Below are 18,411 nucleotides of genomic sequence, written 5' to 3' on the forward strand. Positions count from 1 at the left end.
AACTAAATGGAAAGCTAATTTTTACCGATGTGGAAACAATCATGCTTCTAGCGATTGGCAATTTAAAAAGTAGAATGTTATTTTTGTCACAGAAGTGGACGCACAATGAGACATCGCAAAGTGAGATTTAAACAGGCTTCCAAACAACAATCGAAGTCCAGTGAAGTCTATAGTGTAGAAGAGCCAGAAACAACCAATTCTGACATTTATTCATTATTCAACATGAACGTTGGGAAGACAGAGCCAATAATTGTCACAGTGCAACTGAATGGTAAACATTAAAAATGGAAGTAGACATGAGTGCTTCTACCACTGTAATAGGAGAACACACTTTCACATATTTAAATAAAGGTTATCAACAATTAAATTTGGAACAAACATCTGCCAAGTTGAAAGCGTACACAGGTGAAGAAATCCAAGTAAAAGGTATCACCAGAGCAACTGTTCATTATAGACACCAATCGGCACAGCTACCAGGAATGGTATTAGAAGGCAGAGGACCAAGCCTCCTAGGGCGAAATTGGTGGAGGGAAATTAACCTTGACTGGCCAGAGAGATTTCAAAAGGAAGCAGGAAAAGTTCCTAAGTTGGAAAAGGAACAAGGCAAGATACTTCAGAAAGAGCCTGGGGAGTCCAAGGACCACAACTGGATGAAAAAGGAGTGTGTAACCATTCAGCAACCTGAAGAAATGAAGACTGTCTTAAACAACGACATGGAAGAACAGCAGAAGAAGCCCAAGGAGACTCTGCTGAATGACAGAGTTCAAGACGAAGTGAGTGAGTTTCACAAAGAAATGGAAAACCTATTGAAAGACCTTAACACACTCCAAGGGTCCCTCAGGTCAAAGTTTGTGCCTCTAAAAAATTATGAAGAGAAACAGGAAGAGCCACTTGGCAGAGAAGAGGCAGCAATGTTCAAGGTTCCAGGAGGAAGCCAACAGACACAAGAAGGAGACAGAAGAGTTGAAGAGCCAGCTAAATGAAGCTAAAGAGGCTTTAACAGCAAAAGTCATAGAGCTTTCCAAGATGCGAGTAGATAATGAAGTCACGGGTAGCTCAACTAATGAACTAAGGCAAGTTGAGATTTTATCTGAGAGAAGTCTGGCCGACAGTGAAGCCAAAAAGAAGGCCGAGACTGAATTCTGTGGTAGGGAGAAGAAGGCAGGTAGAAAGAGGATGCAGAGTTACTGATGAGGCACCATCTTCGAACAAGACTAAGCCTGATACTTCCCAATTTGGAGGGGAAGGTGGAGGAAAGTCAAGGGAACCAAAAAGCAACTCATGATTTGCATAGTTGTGAGTGACAATTTACTGTTGGAGAAGCAGTATCTGTCAAGAATTTCGGTGGAGGACCGGGTTACCTGGTAAATTAAGTTCTGTGACCGGACCATTGTTGTACCATGTGGAAGTGGAGGACCAGGTTACCTGGTAAAGTGAGTTCAGTGACCGGACCATTATTGTACCATGTGGAAGTGGAGGACCGGGTTACCTGGTAAAGTGAGTTCAGTGACCGGACCATTATTGTACCATGTGGAAGTGGAGGACCGGGTTACCTGGTAAAGTGAGTTCAGTGACCGGACCATTGTTGTACCATGTGGAAGTGGAGGACCGGGTTATCTGGTAAAGTGAGTTCAGTGACCGGACCATTGTTGTACCATGTGGAAGTGGAGGACCGGGTTACCTGGTAAAGTGAGTTCAGTGACCGGACCATTGTTGTACCATGTGGAAGTGGAGGACCGGGTTACCTGGTAAAGTGAGTTCAGTGACCGGACCATTGTTGTACCATGTGGAAGTGGAGGGCTGGATCACCCGTAAGCATGTGGATCATTTAAGAAAAAGGGAGATACCCCAACAAAATGATGTTCCACCTGTAACCATTACTGAACCTGTGGTTCCTGTTAAAGTTGCTCAACCAAGGATAGGCATGCTCGACGTCTCTGTCGGACTGGAAAACTCTGAACTGCCTGTGCCCAATGAGGTACCTGATGTTAATGCGGTTCCAGAGAATGTGTTTCCTGCAAAAGAATCTGAAGCCGTGGAGCTGTGTCATTCCACACGGATCAGGAAACCACCTGAAAGACTGAACTTGTAATTTCATGACCTGTATAAATATTGTAATGTCATGAGATAAAAATCCTTGTAAATACAAAATGTACAGAAAAGTTAAAGGGGGAGGAATGCAGTAATTATAGTTCTGATAAACATAGAACTGTAGCTTTAAGAATGACCCTGTGCTGTAAGACCACATGGCCTGTGTAAAACCAATGGGTTAGCAGTGCGGGGAACCTCTAGGAGAGAGTTCTTCTTTAGTTATGGAGTTTGATGCACACGTGTAGTTGCTGCTGCTGTATTGTAAATAAAATTAAATGTGTCCACCAAGAAAAGTTGCCTGAAAAATCAACTCTATAACACAGCTCAAACAGAGAGGTCAATAAACTAGGAGCCATAGATTCAAAGTAAGTGGCAGAAATATTAGCGTGGATTTGGAGTATTGCTTTCACCCAGATGGTGGTTGGGGGGCTGGAAGTCACTGTCCGCAAGGGTGAGAGAGACAGAAACCATCATTAAATGCAACTGAAATGCTGCAACATTCCGGGCCACGGACCAAGAGCTGGAAAGTCAGTTAGGTTGGATAGCTGCTTTTTTGGCTGGCATGGAAACGATGGGCTGTATGGCCTCATTATATTCCGTAAACCTTGCTTCTATGAGATGCCTGTCTATATGCAAGGAGCATTTTAGAAATGTATCCCATACCTGAGAGATGAAAAATTCACCAATAAACAGCAAATCAAGGATTCATGCTCTGTTTTCTATCTCAGAATTAATGGAGTTGGTAGCCTGTTAACGGAGGAATTATTCCTTGGAGATGGTGGATTAAGGTTCAGGTTCACAAACTGGGATTCTAGTTATTTGTAACACGTTAATTACAAGAGTCACTTTGCCGTGCTGCTGCCACCTACTGATCAGTATTGGAAAAACATCCTGTGCTAAGTTAGGGATCATGACCCGAGGCTGCAGGGATGCAACTTTAGGACTCAGGCCCGTGCGGAGGGGGATGAGGTGGAGGAGAAATTAGTTCCTAGTCACTGGCATCTTGTCCATCCCAGATTTCCATTGTTCTACCATTGGTAGAACCGTCAGCCATCCAGGCCCTAAGCTCTGCGATTTGCTCCCTAAATCTCTCTCTCTCCTCCTTACCAGGCTCTGCTTCAAAGGGAAAATTGACAGCGAGTCACAAGAGGTGGTATCACCAAATGCTTCGATGAAGAAGATAGGTTGGAAGCAGAGTGGAAAATCCGACAGTATGATACGAGACTGAATTTGACCGAGGATAATTTGATTAGAGCATCATACGACAGTGATTCAACTTTCAGGGGCATCCACCAGGCAAATCCTGAGAGACAGCGGTAGTTTGAGGCGAACTGATAATTGCTGTTCTGCTGAAGGGCCATGAGGGCTCGAAACGTTGACTGATTTCTTCTCTGCCGATGCTGCCAGACTTGCTGAGTTTTTCCAGGTAATTCTGTTTTTATTTTGTTTTGTGATAATTGATTTAGTGCCAGTATGGAGAGGATAGAAAAGTTTTTAGACTTTAGGTAAAAATAAGTGGAAAATACTGCCACCTAGTGTAGGAAGTACAATTTTTGTGACAAAGTGAAATTGGGAGATCCTCAACTGGCTAACAGGGCTTCTTATACTGAAGGAAGGTTTGAAATCGGGACGGAGAGAGGTACGATTCAGAGTTATATACTGTGTTGACCTGCTATTTGATCCAAAATTCTTCGACACCAATGTTACAATTAGCTACCTGCACTATGGCTGTACAATGCCAGAAACAGACACAGTCCTTGGAATATTCTGTCTTAAACTACACTGATAAGGTACACTGTGTCCTTTGGCAGACATTCAATAAGGTTTCTCACTGAAAAACCTTGCCATATTTTGGCTAAATAATGAATCATTGTGACTTTTCTGACCTTAGTGATAATGTAGGAAAATGCTACGTGCAGTCTGAAGTTGGTTTCTCAATCGCCAAAAGTGATGTTAACCCCATCAACTGATTCATATTGAACCCATAACTGCAGTGTTCATTTAGCATACTCTTGGACTGCTTTACGTTGCTATGTATTTTAAAACCAGTAAATAGGCAGCCATCATTAAGATTTGAGAGTAGTTAGTACATGCTCCTCTCAACAGATCTTTGGAGAGATTAAAAAATGCAAATAGGAACAGGAATAATTAGGCCTCATCTGGAGTACTGCGTCCAATCCTGGGCACCATACTTAAAGAAGGATGTGAAGACATCGGAGAGAGTACAGAGGAGATTCACAAGAATGATTCCCAGGATGAAGAACTGTAGCTACGAAGATAGATTGGAGAGGTCGGGACTGTTTTCCTTGGAGAAAAGAAGGCTGAGAGGAGACTTGATGGAGGTATTCAAGATCCTGAGGGGTATGGACAGGACAAATAGTGAGAAACTGTTCCCACTCAGGAGAACATCAAGAACTAGAGGGCACAGGTTCCAAGTAATTGACAAAAGGAGTAAATGTGATGTGAGGAAATTTTTTTTCATTCAGAGGGCGATTGGAGTCGGGAACAAACTTCCTGAAAGGGTGGTGGAGGCAGGTTCGATCGAGGTATTCAAAAGGGAATTGGATTGCTACCTGAAAAGAAATAATGTGCGAAGTTACGGGGATAAGGCAGGGGAATGGGACTAAGTGGAATGTTCTTTCAGAGAGCCAGTGCAGACTTGATGGGCCGAATGGCCTCCTTCTGCACTGCAAAGATTCTGTGATGCTGTGATTTAACCCCTTCATGCTGTTCCGCCATTCCAAGTAATCACGACTGATTGAAAATTTAACTCTATAAGCTCAACTTATAATATAATGAGTATATTAAGGGTGCAACAATTCACAATAAAGGCAGGAACAGGAGGGCTTGGGGTGGAGGGGGAGTCACGGCCACTTGGTTTGATTTACTTTTATTACAAGTTTACAACAGGAAAGTGGGCAGTCAAAATCACATCGAGCTTCTCCAGCTTTTCAAACCCATAGAACCAGTGATGGGCTGGGGTGTTGACTCATCCTCTCATTTGCCATTATTGGTGTTTGAGCTCATTAATGTAGTTTAGAATTTACGATCCATTCAGAACAATATTTGATGTATTGTCTGCATAGATACTCAGCAACGTGTCAACGTTGGAAACTAGAAGTTGGGAGGTTAAGATCAGCAGATGAAACTTTCAGGCCTCACGCTTTTCTTTGTTCTAAATCAACAGGATTTCACATACACACTTCAACTGAAGAGAGATGAGCTGTGGCTGGCGTGTGCCTGTTCATTTTCTGCACTCCTACAGTTTGTCATGTAGAGATACAAGTAAAACAATTAAATGTGCAACATGAGCAGAAAAAGCATGGTCATCTTCAAATCACTCTCCTCACCCCTCTGCTCACTGATCTATTGCTGGCTTGCAACTATTTTTAATTTTTCATCTTGGTTCTCAAATCCCTCACCATCTTGAACCTCCTGCGGCCCTCCAGGAAACTTGTGCTCCTCCAATTCTGCCCTCTCTCAAGTCAGATCTTAGTCACCAAATTCCTTCCCTAAACTCCTCTGCCTCTCCAACCTCTAAGATGCTTCTAAAAACCTACCTCTTTGGTCAGCTGCCCTAGAGTGGCCTCCATCAAATTTTGGTTGATGACATTCCTGTGAAGTGCCTTGAGACATTTTACTGGGGTAAGGGTGCAATATAGATGCAAGTTGTAGTATGCCTCTCCATCTCTGAACAGTATGGCCTCCACGTTAATTGGCATATGGCTAACCAGTTTGCCTCAGAGGCAGAAGGCATGGTTCAAGTTCCATTTCAGAGGCTTGAGCACATTGCTAGCAGCTCAGTGCAGCGCTCCCTCAGTTCTACATCATCAGAGGTGTTATCTTTCAGTTGAAACTTTAAACTGACACACTATTATCAGGTGAATCAGTACCATGTTTTTTTTAATTCATTCACGGCATGTGGGCATTACTGCCTAGGCCAGCATTTATTGCCCACCCCTAACTGCCCTTGACAAGGTGGTGGTGAGCTGCCTTCTTGAACAGTTGCAGTCTATGTGGTGTAGGTACACCCACAGTGCTGTTAGGAAGGGCGATCCAGGATTTTGACCCAGTGACAGTGAAGGAACAGTGATATATTTCCAAGTCAGGATGGTGAGTGGCTTGGAGGTAAACTTGTAGGTGGTGCTGTCCCCATGTATCTGCTGCCTTTGGCCTTCTAGATGGTAGCGGTCATGGATTTGGAAGACGCTGTCTAAGGAGGCTTGCTGTGTTCCTGCAGTGCATCTTGTAGAAGGTACACACTACTGCCACTGTTCATCAGTGGTGGAGGGAGTGAATGTTTGTGGATGTGGTGCCAAATCAAGCGGGTTGCTTTGTCCTGGACAGTATCAAGCTTCTTGAGTGTTGTGGGAGTTGCACTCATCCAGGCAAGTGGGGATTATTCCATCACACTCCTGACTTGTGCCTTGTAGATGGTGGACAGGCTTTGGGGAGTCAGCAGGTGAATTACTTGCCGCAGGATTCCTAGCCAGACCTGTTCTTGCAACCACAGTATTTACATGGCTAGTACAGTTAGTTTCTGGTCAATGGTAACCTCGGTATAATGCAAAGAGCAGGGGACATTTATTCCTCAATGTCAGGCAGATAAGCTCATTGCTGTGAAGAGAGCTTACTGTGTATTAATTGTCTGCCATATTTCTGGCTCACTTCAGAACAGCCAAGTGCTTTTGGACATGTAAGGTGATATATAAATGCAAGCTGAGTTTGTTTGCCTGACATCTACAGGTAACACTGCACTGCTCTGAACAGTGTAATCTACAGGCTCAAATCCAGAACATTGTCTAAAGATCAGCCAGCAACTTTGGCCCATATCAGACTTCCGTATCCTTCATTTTGATTTTGAAGTTTATTAAAAATACTTTCTGCAATGCTTGCTACCTCCAGAAAACTCTGCTCGTTTTCAGAAGTTGGAAAGGACACACTCAAGAGTAATTTATATTTGCAGTGGGTTCTTTCTTTCTCTAGTAAAGTTTAAGTCATAATAATAAAATAGCAGTAGGTAGTTGCATCATGAAACTAGTGCACAATGCACATTTACCTTCCAAGTTACCACCACTTAATGTTGTTATTCCAATTGGTGGACCTAAATTGTTAGCATTCACAGTTATCTACCAAAACAAGTTTTGAATAGTCTAAGCTGTAAGTATCATAAAATTGATAGGTATTTATTGCATTTTGTTGGCTGTGTGAGGAAAGGGTAAACACACACAAATGTTTTAATTAACAGATTGATGGGCACAAACACTATTGTCAGGTGAATGCAAAAAAAGTACCATGGTATGTTTATTATTTATTCATGGGATGTGGTTGTCACTGGCTAGGCCAGCATTGATTACCCATGCTTAAATGGTCCTCAAGAATGTGGTGGTGAGCTGCCTTCTTGAGCCATTGCTGTCCACAAGGTATAGGTACACCCCACAGTACTTTTAGGGAGCGAGTTTCATAATTTTGACCCAATGACAATGAAGGAGTCAGAATAGTGAATGGCTTGGAGAGGAACTTCCAGGTGGTGGCGTTCTTATGTGTCTGTTGCTAGTTCTGGAGCGCAAGTCTTCAGTATTATTGCTGGAATATTGTCAGGGCCTATAGCCTTTGCAGCATGCAGTGCCTTCAGCTGTTTCTTGATATCACGTGGAGTGAATCAAATTGGCTGAAGACTGGCATTTTTGATGCTGGGGCCCTCTGGAGGAGGTAGAGTTAGATCATCCACTCAGCATTTCTGCAATTGTGCAAAGAGCAGGGGAAGGCATTCACCAATGGAGCAGTTCTGTGTGACCATGCCAAGCAGGCTAACCCTATATCACCTTGTGCACTTGTCCAAGCTAGCATGCAAGATGGCTGTATCCCCAAGGATATGTTACATGGGGAGGTAGCCTATGCCAAGAGACCAATAGTCCGATTCAAAGATGCTGTGAAGAGACAAAAAGCCCTCAATCATGACAAGTAAGAAACTGACAATTGATGCAAATAGCAACACTAGCTATAGGCAGGAATTCACCACAAGGTGTGGTTTCAGAAGTACTAAGACAGATAACAGCCCTGCAAACAAGGTGTCAAAAGATCACCCTACACCACTGGTAAGGAGGAACTTGTCTGCACTTTCCTTTCCAGAATTGGCTTGTTCAGCCATCAAAAGATCATCCCTTGCAGATGGAAGGAAGCTAATCAGGGCACAAACCACTGAAATCTTTGGTCCATTCATTAGTCCCAATTGTGTCACATGAATACTAGATATAATGCTTATTTCTTAAAACCAGCATTACAAGATTCATGTTAATCAGGGGTCTTCATGCAGCAATTAATTATATTGGAGGTTCTTAGTCTGTACCATATGGCTATGCTTTAAGGGAGCAGGACCAGTTCCTCGTTAGGAAGGGTGCCAGGATCATCTTTCCCTGCTGGTTTGAGCTTGTGTAAAAATGTCTTAATGTTACAAAAAAAAATCCAAAAATTCAGAAGTCATTAGTTCTAAGGAAACTTTGGCACTCACTAGTTTTATTTAACTTTAGTGGAAAGAGCAATGTCCTCAGTCATCCATTACCAGCTGGCAAGTCTTCTATTAAACTACTTGATACTTGTTGGGATTAAAGAAAGAGGGGAGATGGTTTGCGTATGGTGCTCAGGAACAATTTAGAGTTAAACATTGAACTTTGACTCAGAACACTTGAAATTGAATCCCTGGGATGAGCCGATTTCAGGCAGGTGAGGGGAGCTCACAGCTGGTCTCAAGTGGCCAGGTCTCAAGTGGCCAGCCTTTTGAAAAGTGGAAAGGAGAATTAAGGTTCCTGATCACTGCTAGAAATCAATAGCTCATGCATGACAGTCAAAGCCCCAAAGTTAGCTCATACACCCAGAACGTAGTCACTTGGAGGTGCTATGCTGCCCAAGTCTCTAGAACCAAATCTCAGCATGGACCTTTGGGGCAGAGTAAACCCGTTTGTCTTATTGAGACCACTTCAAATCGCCTGTTGCAAACAGCCTTGTCCTTGTAAGAGCATGCTTACAGTAAACCAGTGTTTCTGCTGTGGTATAAAATGAGTGATAGGCTGATTGGCTTACAACTACAGGAATTGCGTGACACAGTCAAGCTTCGTGCCAAGTTTATCAAAGATAACAATACATAAACACCAGTGTACCAATTGCTGACAGATGAAAAACTGCCATCAAGCAAGACAAAAACAGCTAATGCAATTCCCAGGACACAATTAAAATCACATTATGAAATTATGAAAGCCACATTCAGTTAAACATTCTATGGCTATAACTCATTCTGATCACCAATGCCCCAGTCACCATGGACACAGGTTGAAATCAGAGCCTAATGGACCTGGTAATAGATCAGTCAAGTTCAGGAACTTCAGCTGAATCAGGAGAATTTTCTTGGGGCACTGCAGTCATGCTCCCTGCCTTGCTAGTGTCCAACATTAACATCTACTGCATTCTTACCCAACAGGTTCCAATTCCCAGCACATGTTGTTTCTGGCATTTCAACTAATAGTGGTGTTTTCAGCTTTGCATATAAACATTTAAAAATAACTTCTACTCCAAAAAGACAGGTCTGATTGCATTTTGATAGCCTGCAAAAGATACCAAAAGATCCAGGTTAAAAACCCAGAAAGCCTGATAATCCTATCAGCAGAACTCATACATTAGCTTTTAAAAGGTTAAATTTTTCTGCATGAAGTAAATACATTTGAGACAATGAATTGCACAGCATACAGCATGAGAATTATATGTGCAAACTTTATTAATCCCTCTGGTGACATGACATGAGGGCAGCAGGAGGGGGAAGTCAAATGCACATCCATTTCTTTTTGCTAACCAATAAGTTTGCGCAACTGTACAAAGTAAATATTCACAATACCTTTGATGCTGAAACTTTAACAGCACAATTTCCCTTTAAATGCACTGTCATCACTATAACCAGCATTTCATACTGGGCTGAATCAAATTCTCATCCTCATTATCACATGGCCCCCAACTAACTGCTGTTCAATAAAGACCATTTGCCAGAATGTGTTCTGCTAAAGATTCAAAAAACTTCAAATAGTGCTGACGCTTGGGTTTACATTCTATTAAACCTAATATTCATGATTAGCAACAAGGGTCCTTATCATAAATTTTACATTAGGCACAAAATGTTTAATAACAGTGGCACAGATCATTTTTGGCATGGGGGCCCAAACTGATACAGAACAGAGTGCTCTATCCATAGAAGCTAGAACCCTTCCGCACAAGGGAGGCCAAACAGGAATTTAGTGCTGTACCAATAAAGAATGCAAAGAAAAGTCTGCATTCACCTAACTGCACTTTCAGCATTAAATATTTGGCAACGCATGCAGATACTGGCAAAGTTAATTCCAAGCACAAACTCCAGGGAACATTTGAACACTGCCTTCAGTACCATTACTCCTCATCTCAATGCATCACCCAAGCTAAACGTGTGGGCAAGGGGGAAGAAATACAGTTCACATTGCACTAAGCCACCAACTTTGTAAACAAAAATGGTAGCTATCTACTGGAAATATTACTAGATTCAATAAGCTAGTTAACACTTTCCTTACTCATTTTTAAATCAGTGCCTCAGTTTGTATTTCCCAAATACAATTTTAAAAAAAGCTACATTTTAAGGTAGAGTTGAAATGTAAGTGTGTGTGTAATAAATAACAGTAACAGAAGTCCTTTATAAATCTTCATGCTGCAGAAGTGTTCAGCCATAATCCTGTGCTCTATGGAGGTCATATGCTTTCATGAAGATTTGGGTAGCAATGGTGAAACTGACAACTCATGACACTCTACATGTTGAAGCCATAAGCAGGCTGAGCGTAGCCAGCTGGATAACTATAAGCATAACCAGGCTGAGGGGGGACTGCAGTGGGGCCTGCCGTCAACATCAACTGCTGACCTAGAAAATCAAAGCATAAAAATTACGACGTGTACAGAATCATATTGCTGCACTGGGTACCTACCAGTGGTTTACACAGGACAAATTTCAAGTCTGCTGCAATTAATACCCATTGATTGGGGATTGAGACTTCAATATACAGAAAATGAAAATCCTTAAGCAAATCTGCTTCATAAAAATAAAGTTTCATAGCGCCAAGTTACCAAATGGATAACACTGCTTAAAACAAGCTGTTCAATATTTCACTTCCATCACATTCAATACTTTATACAGGGACAGACCCCAGAAGTCTGAAGAGGGACTGACTTCATCCTAGATCCATGAATTAAGCATTTTTCAGTAAAGATTCAGGAAGCCCTATCTCATTCGGCCCTCCATCTCTTTGGGCAGAGGGTGCTAGTAAAAGGCAGTCTGAAAAGGAAAATAGCAAAAGTTGCAAAGGTTTCAATTAAGGGCAAGTATTACACTATTTAATTTTGTAAAGATGTAAGTTCAGTACTTTAATGAGATAGGAGTGATGCTGCAATGCATGTGTGCAGGTAGACAAAAAATGTCTTAGCCACTACAACAGGCTGTTCAACATGTGAATTCTTACATATGCAACTGCTCAGAGAGAGAATAAACTGCAACCAGTTAGTTGAGCTTTAAGTAGAAAAGTCAAACCATAAATTGAGATCAAATGAGTGTGCTGAGAGAATTAGAGCCAGCCAGTATGGATTTAAATGCAAGTTTCATCCAGCAGGTTTGATAAATTAAACTTTCAAATAAGTGCAATTGTGTAGATGAATACAATGGATGTACTGTATCTGAATTGACAGCATCTGGCAAGGCAACAGAATATCACTGCACCAAGTAGAGGGTACAAAAGGAAGTGGGTGGTGTGGATACAAAGTTGTTTGCTGGGCCTCAAATCTGTATCTAAGCATATGGAAACAAGCTATTTGTTGGCGATAACTGATTTTTGGAGAACCAAAAAGAACTACAAGTCTTCAAGAGGGCATAAAAGTCGGCAGTGAGTGCAATTTAAGAATCAAGGCATTAAATTGGGAAAATGATGTATGCATTAAGTGAAAGATGGAGCTTTCAAGATGCCTAGGAGGTCAAATAGTTATCAAAAGCACAAGTACAGAAGCCATAAAGCACCTGCAAGTTCAAATTTTAGCTCCACTTGCTGCTTTGAAATTTATGCATATCCAGAGATGTGCAAGCTCACTTTTTAGTAGAACCAGAGTTCCACCATGGATTAAACATTTCACTTGTCAACTTTCCATGTAAAACAGCTTTGTTCAGATTTGGTTTATAGCATTGTCCAACCTTTTCTATAGGCTGCTGCTTTGATGTTTAGCATGCAGGTAATCCTGTATGGTAGTTCATCAATCTGATGAAGGTGTGGTTTAGTTCTGTTCCAAGCACACCTAAACTCTTTCCAAGCCTGGTTTAGTGAAACTACAAATTATGGTCATCTGATGGTGTAGAGTGTTATGAGTGTCCAATATTGATTCCTCACTGATAGGACCACTCCAGTAGCAGTCCTTCAGCTCAGTCAGTGATAATAGCAGGGCACTGTGGTAAGAGGGAGGCGATGGTGTAGTGGTACTGTTGCTGGACTAGTAATCCAGAGACCAAGGGGACCTGGGTTCATATCCTGCCAAGGCAGATGGTGGAATTTGAATTCAATAAAAGTCTAATGATGACCATGAAACCATTGTCAATTGTTGCAAAAACCTTCAGGAAAGGAAATCTGGCCTACATGTGACTCCAGACCCACAGCAATGCGAGTGACTCTTAAATGCCCCTGAACTAATGAATGCTGTCCTGGCCAGCAACACCCACATCCCATGAGCAAATAAAAAAAAACTCAGCTCCCTTAGTGTTTCCTCTTAAGGTGATGTCCAGTGGCATCCAACATGTACCAATGTCAAAGTGAAGGAGACGGCAGTAAAGAAGAAGCAAGTGGGAATTAGATTTAATCACCCTCACTGGATTGGAAGCTGCAAAACTTAAGGGTCAAAGGTTCCAAAAGTCATTGTTTGAAGAGCCCGAGGGTCAAATGCACCTAACTACCCAGCATTGTGCCCTCGATCAATTCTGTTGATGGTTTAGAAAGCCACATAAAATGGGAATAAAGAATCTGGGATTTTTTTCTCCATTCATTTTACAGGATGTGGGCATCACTTGCTTAGGCCAGCATTTATTGTCCATCCCCAATTGTCCTTGAGAAGATAGCGGTGAGTGGCCTTCTTGAACTGTAGTTCCCGTGGTATAGATATCCACGGTGCTGTTGGGGAGGCAGTTCCAGGGTTTTGACCCAGCAATAGTGAAGGAATGGCGATATTTCCAAGTCAGGGTAATGAGTGACTTGAAGGAGAACTTTCAGCTGATGGTGCTCCCATGTATCTGTTGCCCTTGTCCTTCTATTTGGTGGTGGTTGTGGGTTGTCAGCTGACAACTTGACAGTCTCAGAAACTATCAAACTTGGACACCATTTCCCCCAATGATGGTGAGGCAGATCCCACAGCATAAAACCAATGCTGGAAACTCAAAAGGTGTTGCCTGACCCAAGCAAGAGAGAGTTAATGTTACAGATCAATGAACTCTTAGTTCTGAGAGGTAATTATTTTTCTCCATGTCTGCCTGATTTGTTGGGTGTTTCCAAATTTCCAATATCTGAATATTTTGGTTTTGCACAAGACTTCAAGTTTTGTTCTGAACCATGATGAACTGTATTGGACATTACAATTGTCTAACTCACTAGGATATGTTGAGCAAACAAGTCAGCTACAAATATGGGACTGGAGTTGCATGTAGGTCAGGCTAAGGCATTAGTGAGCCAGTTGGATTTTTAAAATTTGGCAAATTTCATGACTAACCAAGATTAAATACAATTTTCCAGCTTATCATAGTGATAGTTGAATCAAAACACATTACAACTCAACTAAGCAAACCTACCAAATACTAGTGGAGCTGGTTCAGTCACTTGGTCTTCATCTTTCCTCAAGCTATCTGAAGCATCAAGTTTATCTACCTATGGTTTAAAGATTAAGAAAAATTTAAAGTTCATCTGAAAAGTTAAGGCAATATATAACAATCCACTCATCGCTCACAAAGTTACAATCCTCCAATGTTACAAAGAAACATCCAAAGTAGAGCTCATACAACCAGGATACTTACCTCCATTTCAGTATTTGCATGAAAGGGCCACAAAAAGGCATTCTATTACTGGAGGGGAACTTTGTCTACAGTGAGCAAGTTGCCTGGGTAAAATCTACACAATACATTAAAGGTTCAATGCATTTACCATGGAAAAAACTGTGCAGGTGACAAGACAAAAAGACAGTCATTTAATGCTTGGAAAAGTTATGCATATTGATTTTAAACTAGAAATTCTAAGTGTTAATGCATAGTAAGAAACGAGATTACAAAAAGGTAATGAGTAAATTTTGCAGAATGCTGCGAAGACAATTTCCTAATTTTCTCTCTTCTGAGGCGCGACATGACAACAGGATGATTCTACATTCAAAACAGCAGACCCCATTATCTCAAGTGAGGATATTAGGTCTAATAAGCATAAATTTAGATAACTAGGCTCATTTCTATCAAACCTACTCTGTACCCACATCCCTCTTGGGTAGGAGGGGGGTGTGGTAGAATGAGGACAGTTCAGAATCAAGAACTGTTAGTTACTTCAGACAGACAGAAGGGTTGAGCGTAGCCTCTACTGTTGCCCTAGAAATCAGCCAGTGGACTGAAACATGAGACCTTTACTTTGTAAAATTTAGCAACATATACAACAGTATTTACCCCAGCCAGAGTTACTAGAATCATTCCAAAAAATTATTTTTTGGAACAGGGTCAGTTTCCACAAATAGATGACAGTAGCCAGTATGCCAAGCAGGAACAGACCTGCAGTCCACAACTGGGCAAAAAACATTCTCTGTAGCAAACATGGGAGAAAGGAAGGGCAGGTGGGGGGGAGGAAGGAGCAGGGAGAAATTATCATATTGTCCAATAACAATTTTAGCCCAACATACACGGCCCTGATCAATTGGCACATGTTTCTGCACAGACCATGCTGGAATCAGTTATATTTTTGAGCCAGTAAATGAAGCCTATTACTATGCACTTTTGTCAACTGTCTATTGCATCAAATGCCAGTTAGCCTCATCAATATTGCTTTGGCTTTAATCAGTTACTGAGCAGTTGACTTGAAGTGTTATGGTGAAGGAAACAGGGCAAAAGAAAACCAAGCAGCATCACTATGAATATTAAAGGGAAATTAACCTCTGCAAATTGCAGGTAACTGAGTAGTTGCTCATGTTTTATACTTTCAAAAAGCTGAAATGCACCACTGTAGGGACATAATTTGAGTTGTGCTGGACAGTGGGTGGCAAATTTACTAGTTAGAAGTTAAAATATCAATTCTTTTTGCAAAAACCTGAATGAGTTTTTAACAGGCCAAGATTAAAATTTCCTTAATATCTGAACAGGAAGATGAAAAATGTCTCTAGGTAGCACATTAAAAATAAAGTTAGTCAGGTCAACTCACTCCTAGGGTAAATTGTACCATGCTCAGGACCCATCTTGTTGGCAAGTGGTGAAAACACCCAGCAGGGTTTTAAGAGCTGGAAAGTTGATTTATAAAGCCATATATGTAATGTAAACACATCCTTGGAAAAGGAAAGAACAGCAGGGAGGTTTGAAAGGACATGTTTAAATCAGCATGTATCACAGGAGTCTCAGAAGGTAGAAAAGTACATTAAGCCAAACAAAAATCTTGCAGTTAGATAAAACAACAAGCAAGTTTTATAAAACAACTAGCAATTGAGTTATTTATTAAGGATTAGTCTACACTAGAATTACAAGGCACTGAATTATGGTCAGGTTAAAGATCTCCCTCTGCATTGAGCAAAAACACCTACAGCTACAATTTCAGGGAGTCCAACTACATTAAAGAAAAAGCAGATGGTCACCTTTTCCATTAATTCATCAACCTGCAAAAAAATTCAGAAGTGAAACTTGAAACCTAGAGCAAAAGAACAAATTCAATAACAAAATCAAAAATCAAAAATGTGATCCATGCAGAAAGATTTTCTAATGTTAGTAGGGCTGCACCAGGACATGTTTCAATTTCTGGTTGGAAAACAAAAACAATTCAAAAACACCTTCACTTTAAGTCTACAGGTAGGTAATAGTTGGCTAGTTTGTCTATTGAATGCCACCATGAACTATGAAATTCAACATGCATTGCTACAGGTTAACCATTATGTACATATTCAAGGCTGCACCATCTGTAATTCACTTACTTATGCAACTGCAATCCTAATTTGACTTAATATTAATTGAAGTACACTCCATAAAATAGACAAATTAATGCAGACTCAGTAGAAATATATTTTATATGTAGACAAAGTACCCAAATGTCCACTGAGGCACTTGTCAACAGCAAATCCATTGCTGTAATGGTTCATGAATATTTAATCTGTTAAATTTGCTGTAGTGTCTATTCTAGTTTGCTAACTACACTTCAGCCAATCTGAACATCTAAAGCCAAGCCTGGCCTTTGGAAAACATAGGTACAGTGATAAAATTTGCTGCATCAAACTGTAAGCTTGGTTGTTTTTGAACCAGTTGAAAAATTGCTACACCTAGGACACAAGAGGCAATCTTCATGTTTGAATTGCATCTAATTAAGAAATAAGAAACTATGCAGAGAGTAAAGTTTTGCATTAACTTGTGCTTATGGGGTGTATAAAATCTGTGCATGTTGCTAAGCACCTCAACTGTACTCAAGCTTCTCATTCAAAGCTTCTAGGCTCAAATTGCTGGACCTGCACAGTCACTGGGCAGGAAATTGTACTGGAGGTTGCCCCACTTCCACCCGCCTGCCGAATCTTCTACTGTTCGACAAATTTCCCATTTCCACAATCTGCTTCTCCAATTCTGACCTCTTGTACATCAGATGTTAAATCGATCCCCCATCGGTAGTCATTCAGCTGCCCCAGCTAGGTAAGGACCTACATCTTTTTCTCCTTTATGACACTTAAAGCCTACCTCTGACCAAACCTTTAGTCACTTCTAATATTTTGTGGTCCAGTATCAAACATTTAGCAACGCTCCAGTGAAGTGCCTTGGGACGTGTTACTACACTGGATACACAAGCCCTAGGATCAGTAGGAATACAAAAACCACCAAGTGCACTTAAAAGTTACCAATTCTACTCATGCTCGACTATGCAAGAATGTCTACTCAGACTTAACAGGGTAAAAGGTTATAACAGATGAAAGCCTGGCTGAAAATAAATATGTATTCTATCATACTAGGCCAATGCTCAAGCTAAGAATCAAAGTTAAGTTGAATTTTTAGCAAACTGTCATCTTTCATACTTTCCAAAAGGTTCAATATCTTGTTTGCAAATGCAATCTCTATAGTAAGCTGCTTTTTTGTTAAAAATGTTACACTCTGTTCTTGTTGGCAGGCCGGTGATGGGAAGTAGTGCAAAGGCTTAAAAAAAAACCTATGGTTTTCACTTACTTTGCTAAGATATTCCCTCATAACTTGAATAAAGTATGGCATTGCAAAGTCCATGATGTTATGCCTCCATGACAGCTCAAGAACTACATCTGGCCGTAATAAATCATAGCATGTGAATAAGCAGGATGCAAAACATTCTTCCTTGCCCTCTTCCAAGAACCACTGCAAGAGTTTCTCAGAGAGCTCTGTGTCCTTGGATTCTGCTGTATATTGCATTGCATCCTGCAAAACACAAGACAGTTACTCAAAAGTCTAAGCCTTACACGAAATAAAAAGTTCTGAATCAAATTTTTCACTAGTGTCTGTTGGATTGGATTGAAAAACATTCAAACCGATGCTTACCTTGTATAAACGGTCTTTTTTGCAAAGTTCCACACTTTGTTTCCAGCGATTGTTACCTTTGTAGAGATAAGCAGCAATGCGCCTAAATTCAATTAGTTCATGTTTTTCTAAGCGCTGAGCGAGGATAATGTTGTCAAAGTTATCATATGCATCAATAGATGTACGTAAACCCTGTAAAGGGTGAAACAAAACAGCCAAAGTAGTCAGAGCAGATTTCTAAATGCAAGTTGCTGACTGAACTTTAATTCAAATCTTTTGGATTTTGTACTTTGGATAAAACCCAACTGCTTACACTTGCTCCCATTCCAAAAGAATCATCAGGGATGTCTTTTAGGGTTGACAGAGAGAACCAGCAGCAGCTCCTTGGAGGAAGAGAACTTGGGGCTTTGATCCAAGTAGCTGCAGCATCATGTACTCAAAGACAAAAGGGTAAGGCTAGCCACAGGGGTTTTATGGGCCAAAAATACTTCCTAAAAATGCATTTAAAATGAGATACCCATAGAAAATTTACAGCACAGGTG

At 41.0% G+C, this 18,411-nt stretch overlaps 1 protein-coding gene across 2 annotated transcripts in view; it reads right to left on the reverse strand.

Moving 5' to 3' along the window:
* Nucleotides 1-9,835: 9,835 nt before the first annotated feature.
* cltcl1 (clathrin, heavy chain-like 1) overlaps nucleotides 9,836-18,411 on the reverse strand; it is a 68,709-nt gene continuing 60,133 nt past the window's right edge. Inside the window, exons 29-33 of one of the 2 annotated variants that reach the window (XM_078554475.1) lie at nucleotides 17,891-18,061; nucleotides 17,549-17,770; nucleotides 15,988-16,008; nucleotides 13,967-14,042; nucleotides 9,836-11,017 (exon numbers count right to left, since the gene is read on the reverse strand). In XM_078554475.1, coding sequence (XP_078410601.1) covers nucleotides 10,908-11,017; nucleotides 13,967-14,042; nucleotides 15,988-16,008; nucleotides 17,549-17,770; nucleotides 17,891-18,061 — 600 coding nt within the window. In that variant the 3' untranslated portion in view covers nucleotides 9,836-10,907. The remainder of the gene's footprint in view (nucleotides 11,018-13,966; nucleotides 14,043-15,987; nucleotides 16,009-17,548; nucleotides 17,771-17,890; nucleotides 18,062-18,411) is intronic. The other variant, XM_078554476.1, reaches the window with a different exon arrangement.

This window comes from Cetorhinus maximus, chromosome 12 (assembly GCF_964194155.1).
Source record: "Cetorhinus maximus chromosome 12, sCetMax3.hap1.1, whole genome shotgun sequence".
NCBI classification, from domain to species: Eukaryota; Metazoa; Chordata; class Chondrichthyes; order Lamniformes; family Cetorhinidae; genus Cetorhinus; species Cetorhinus maximus.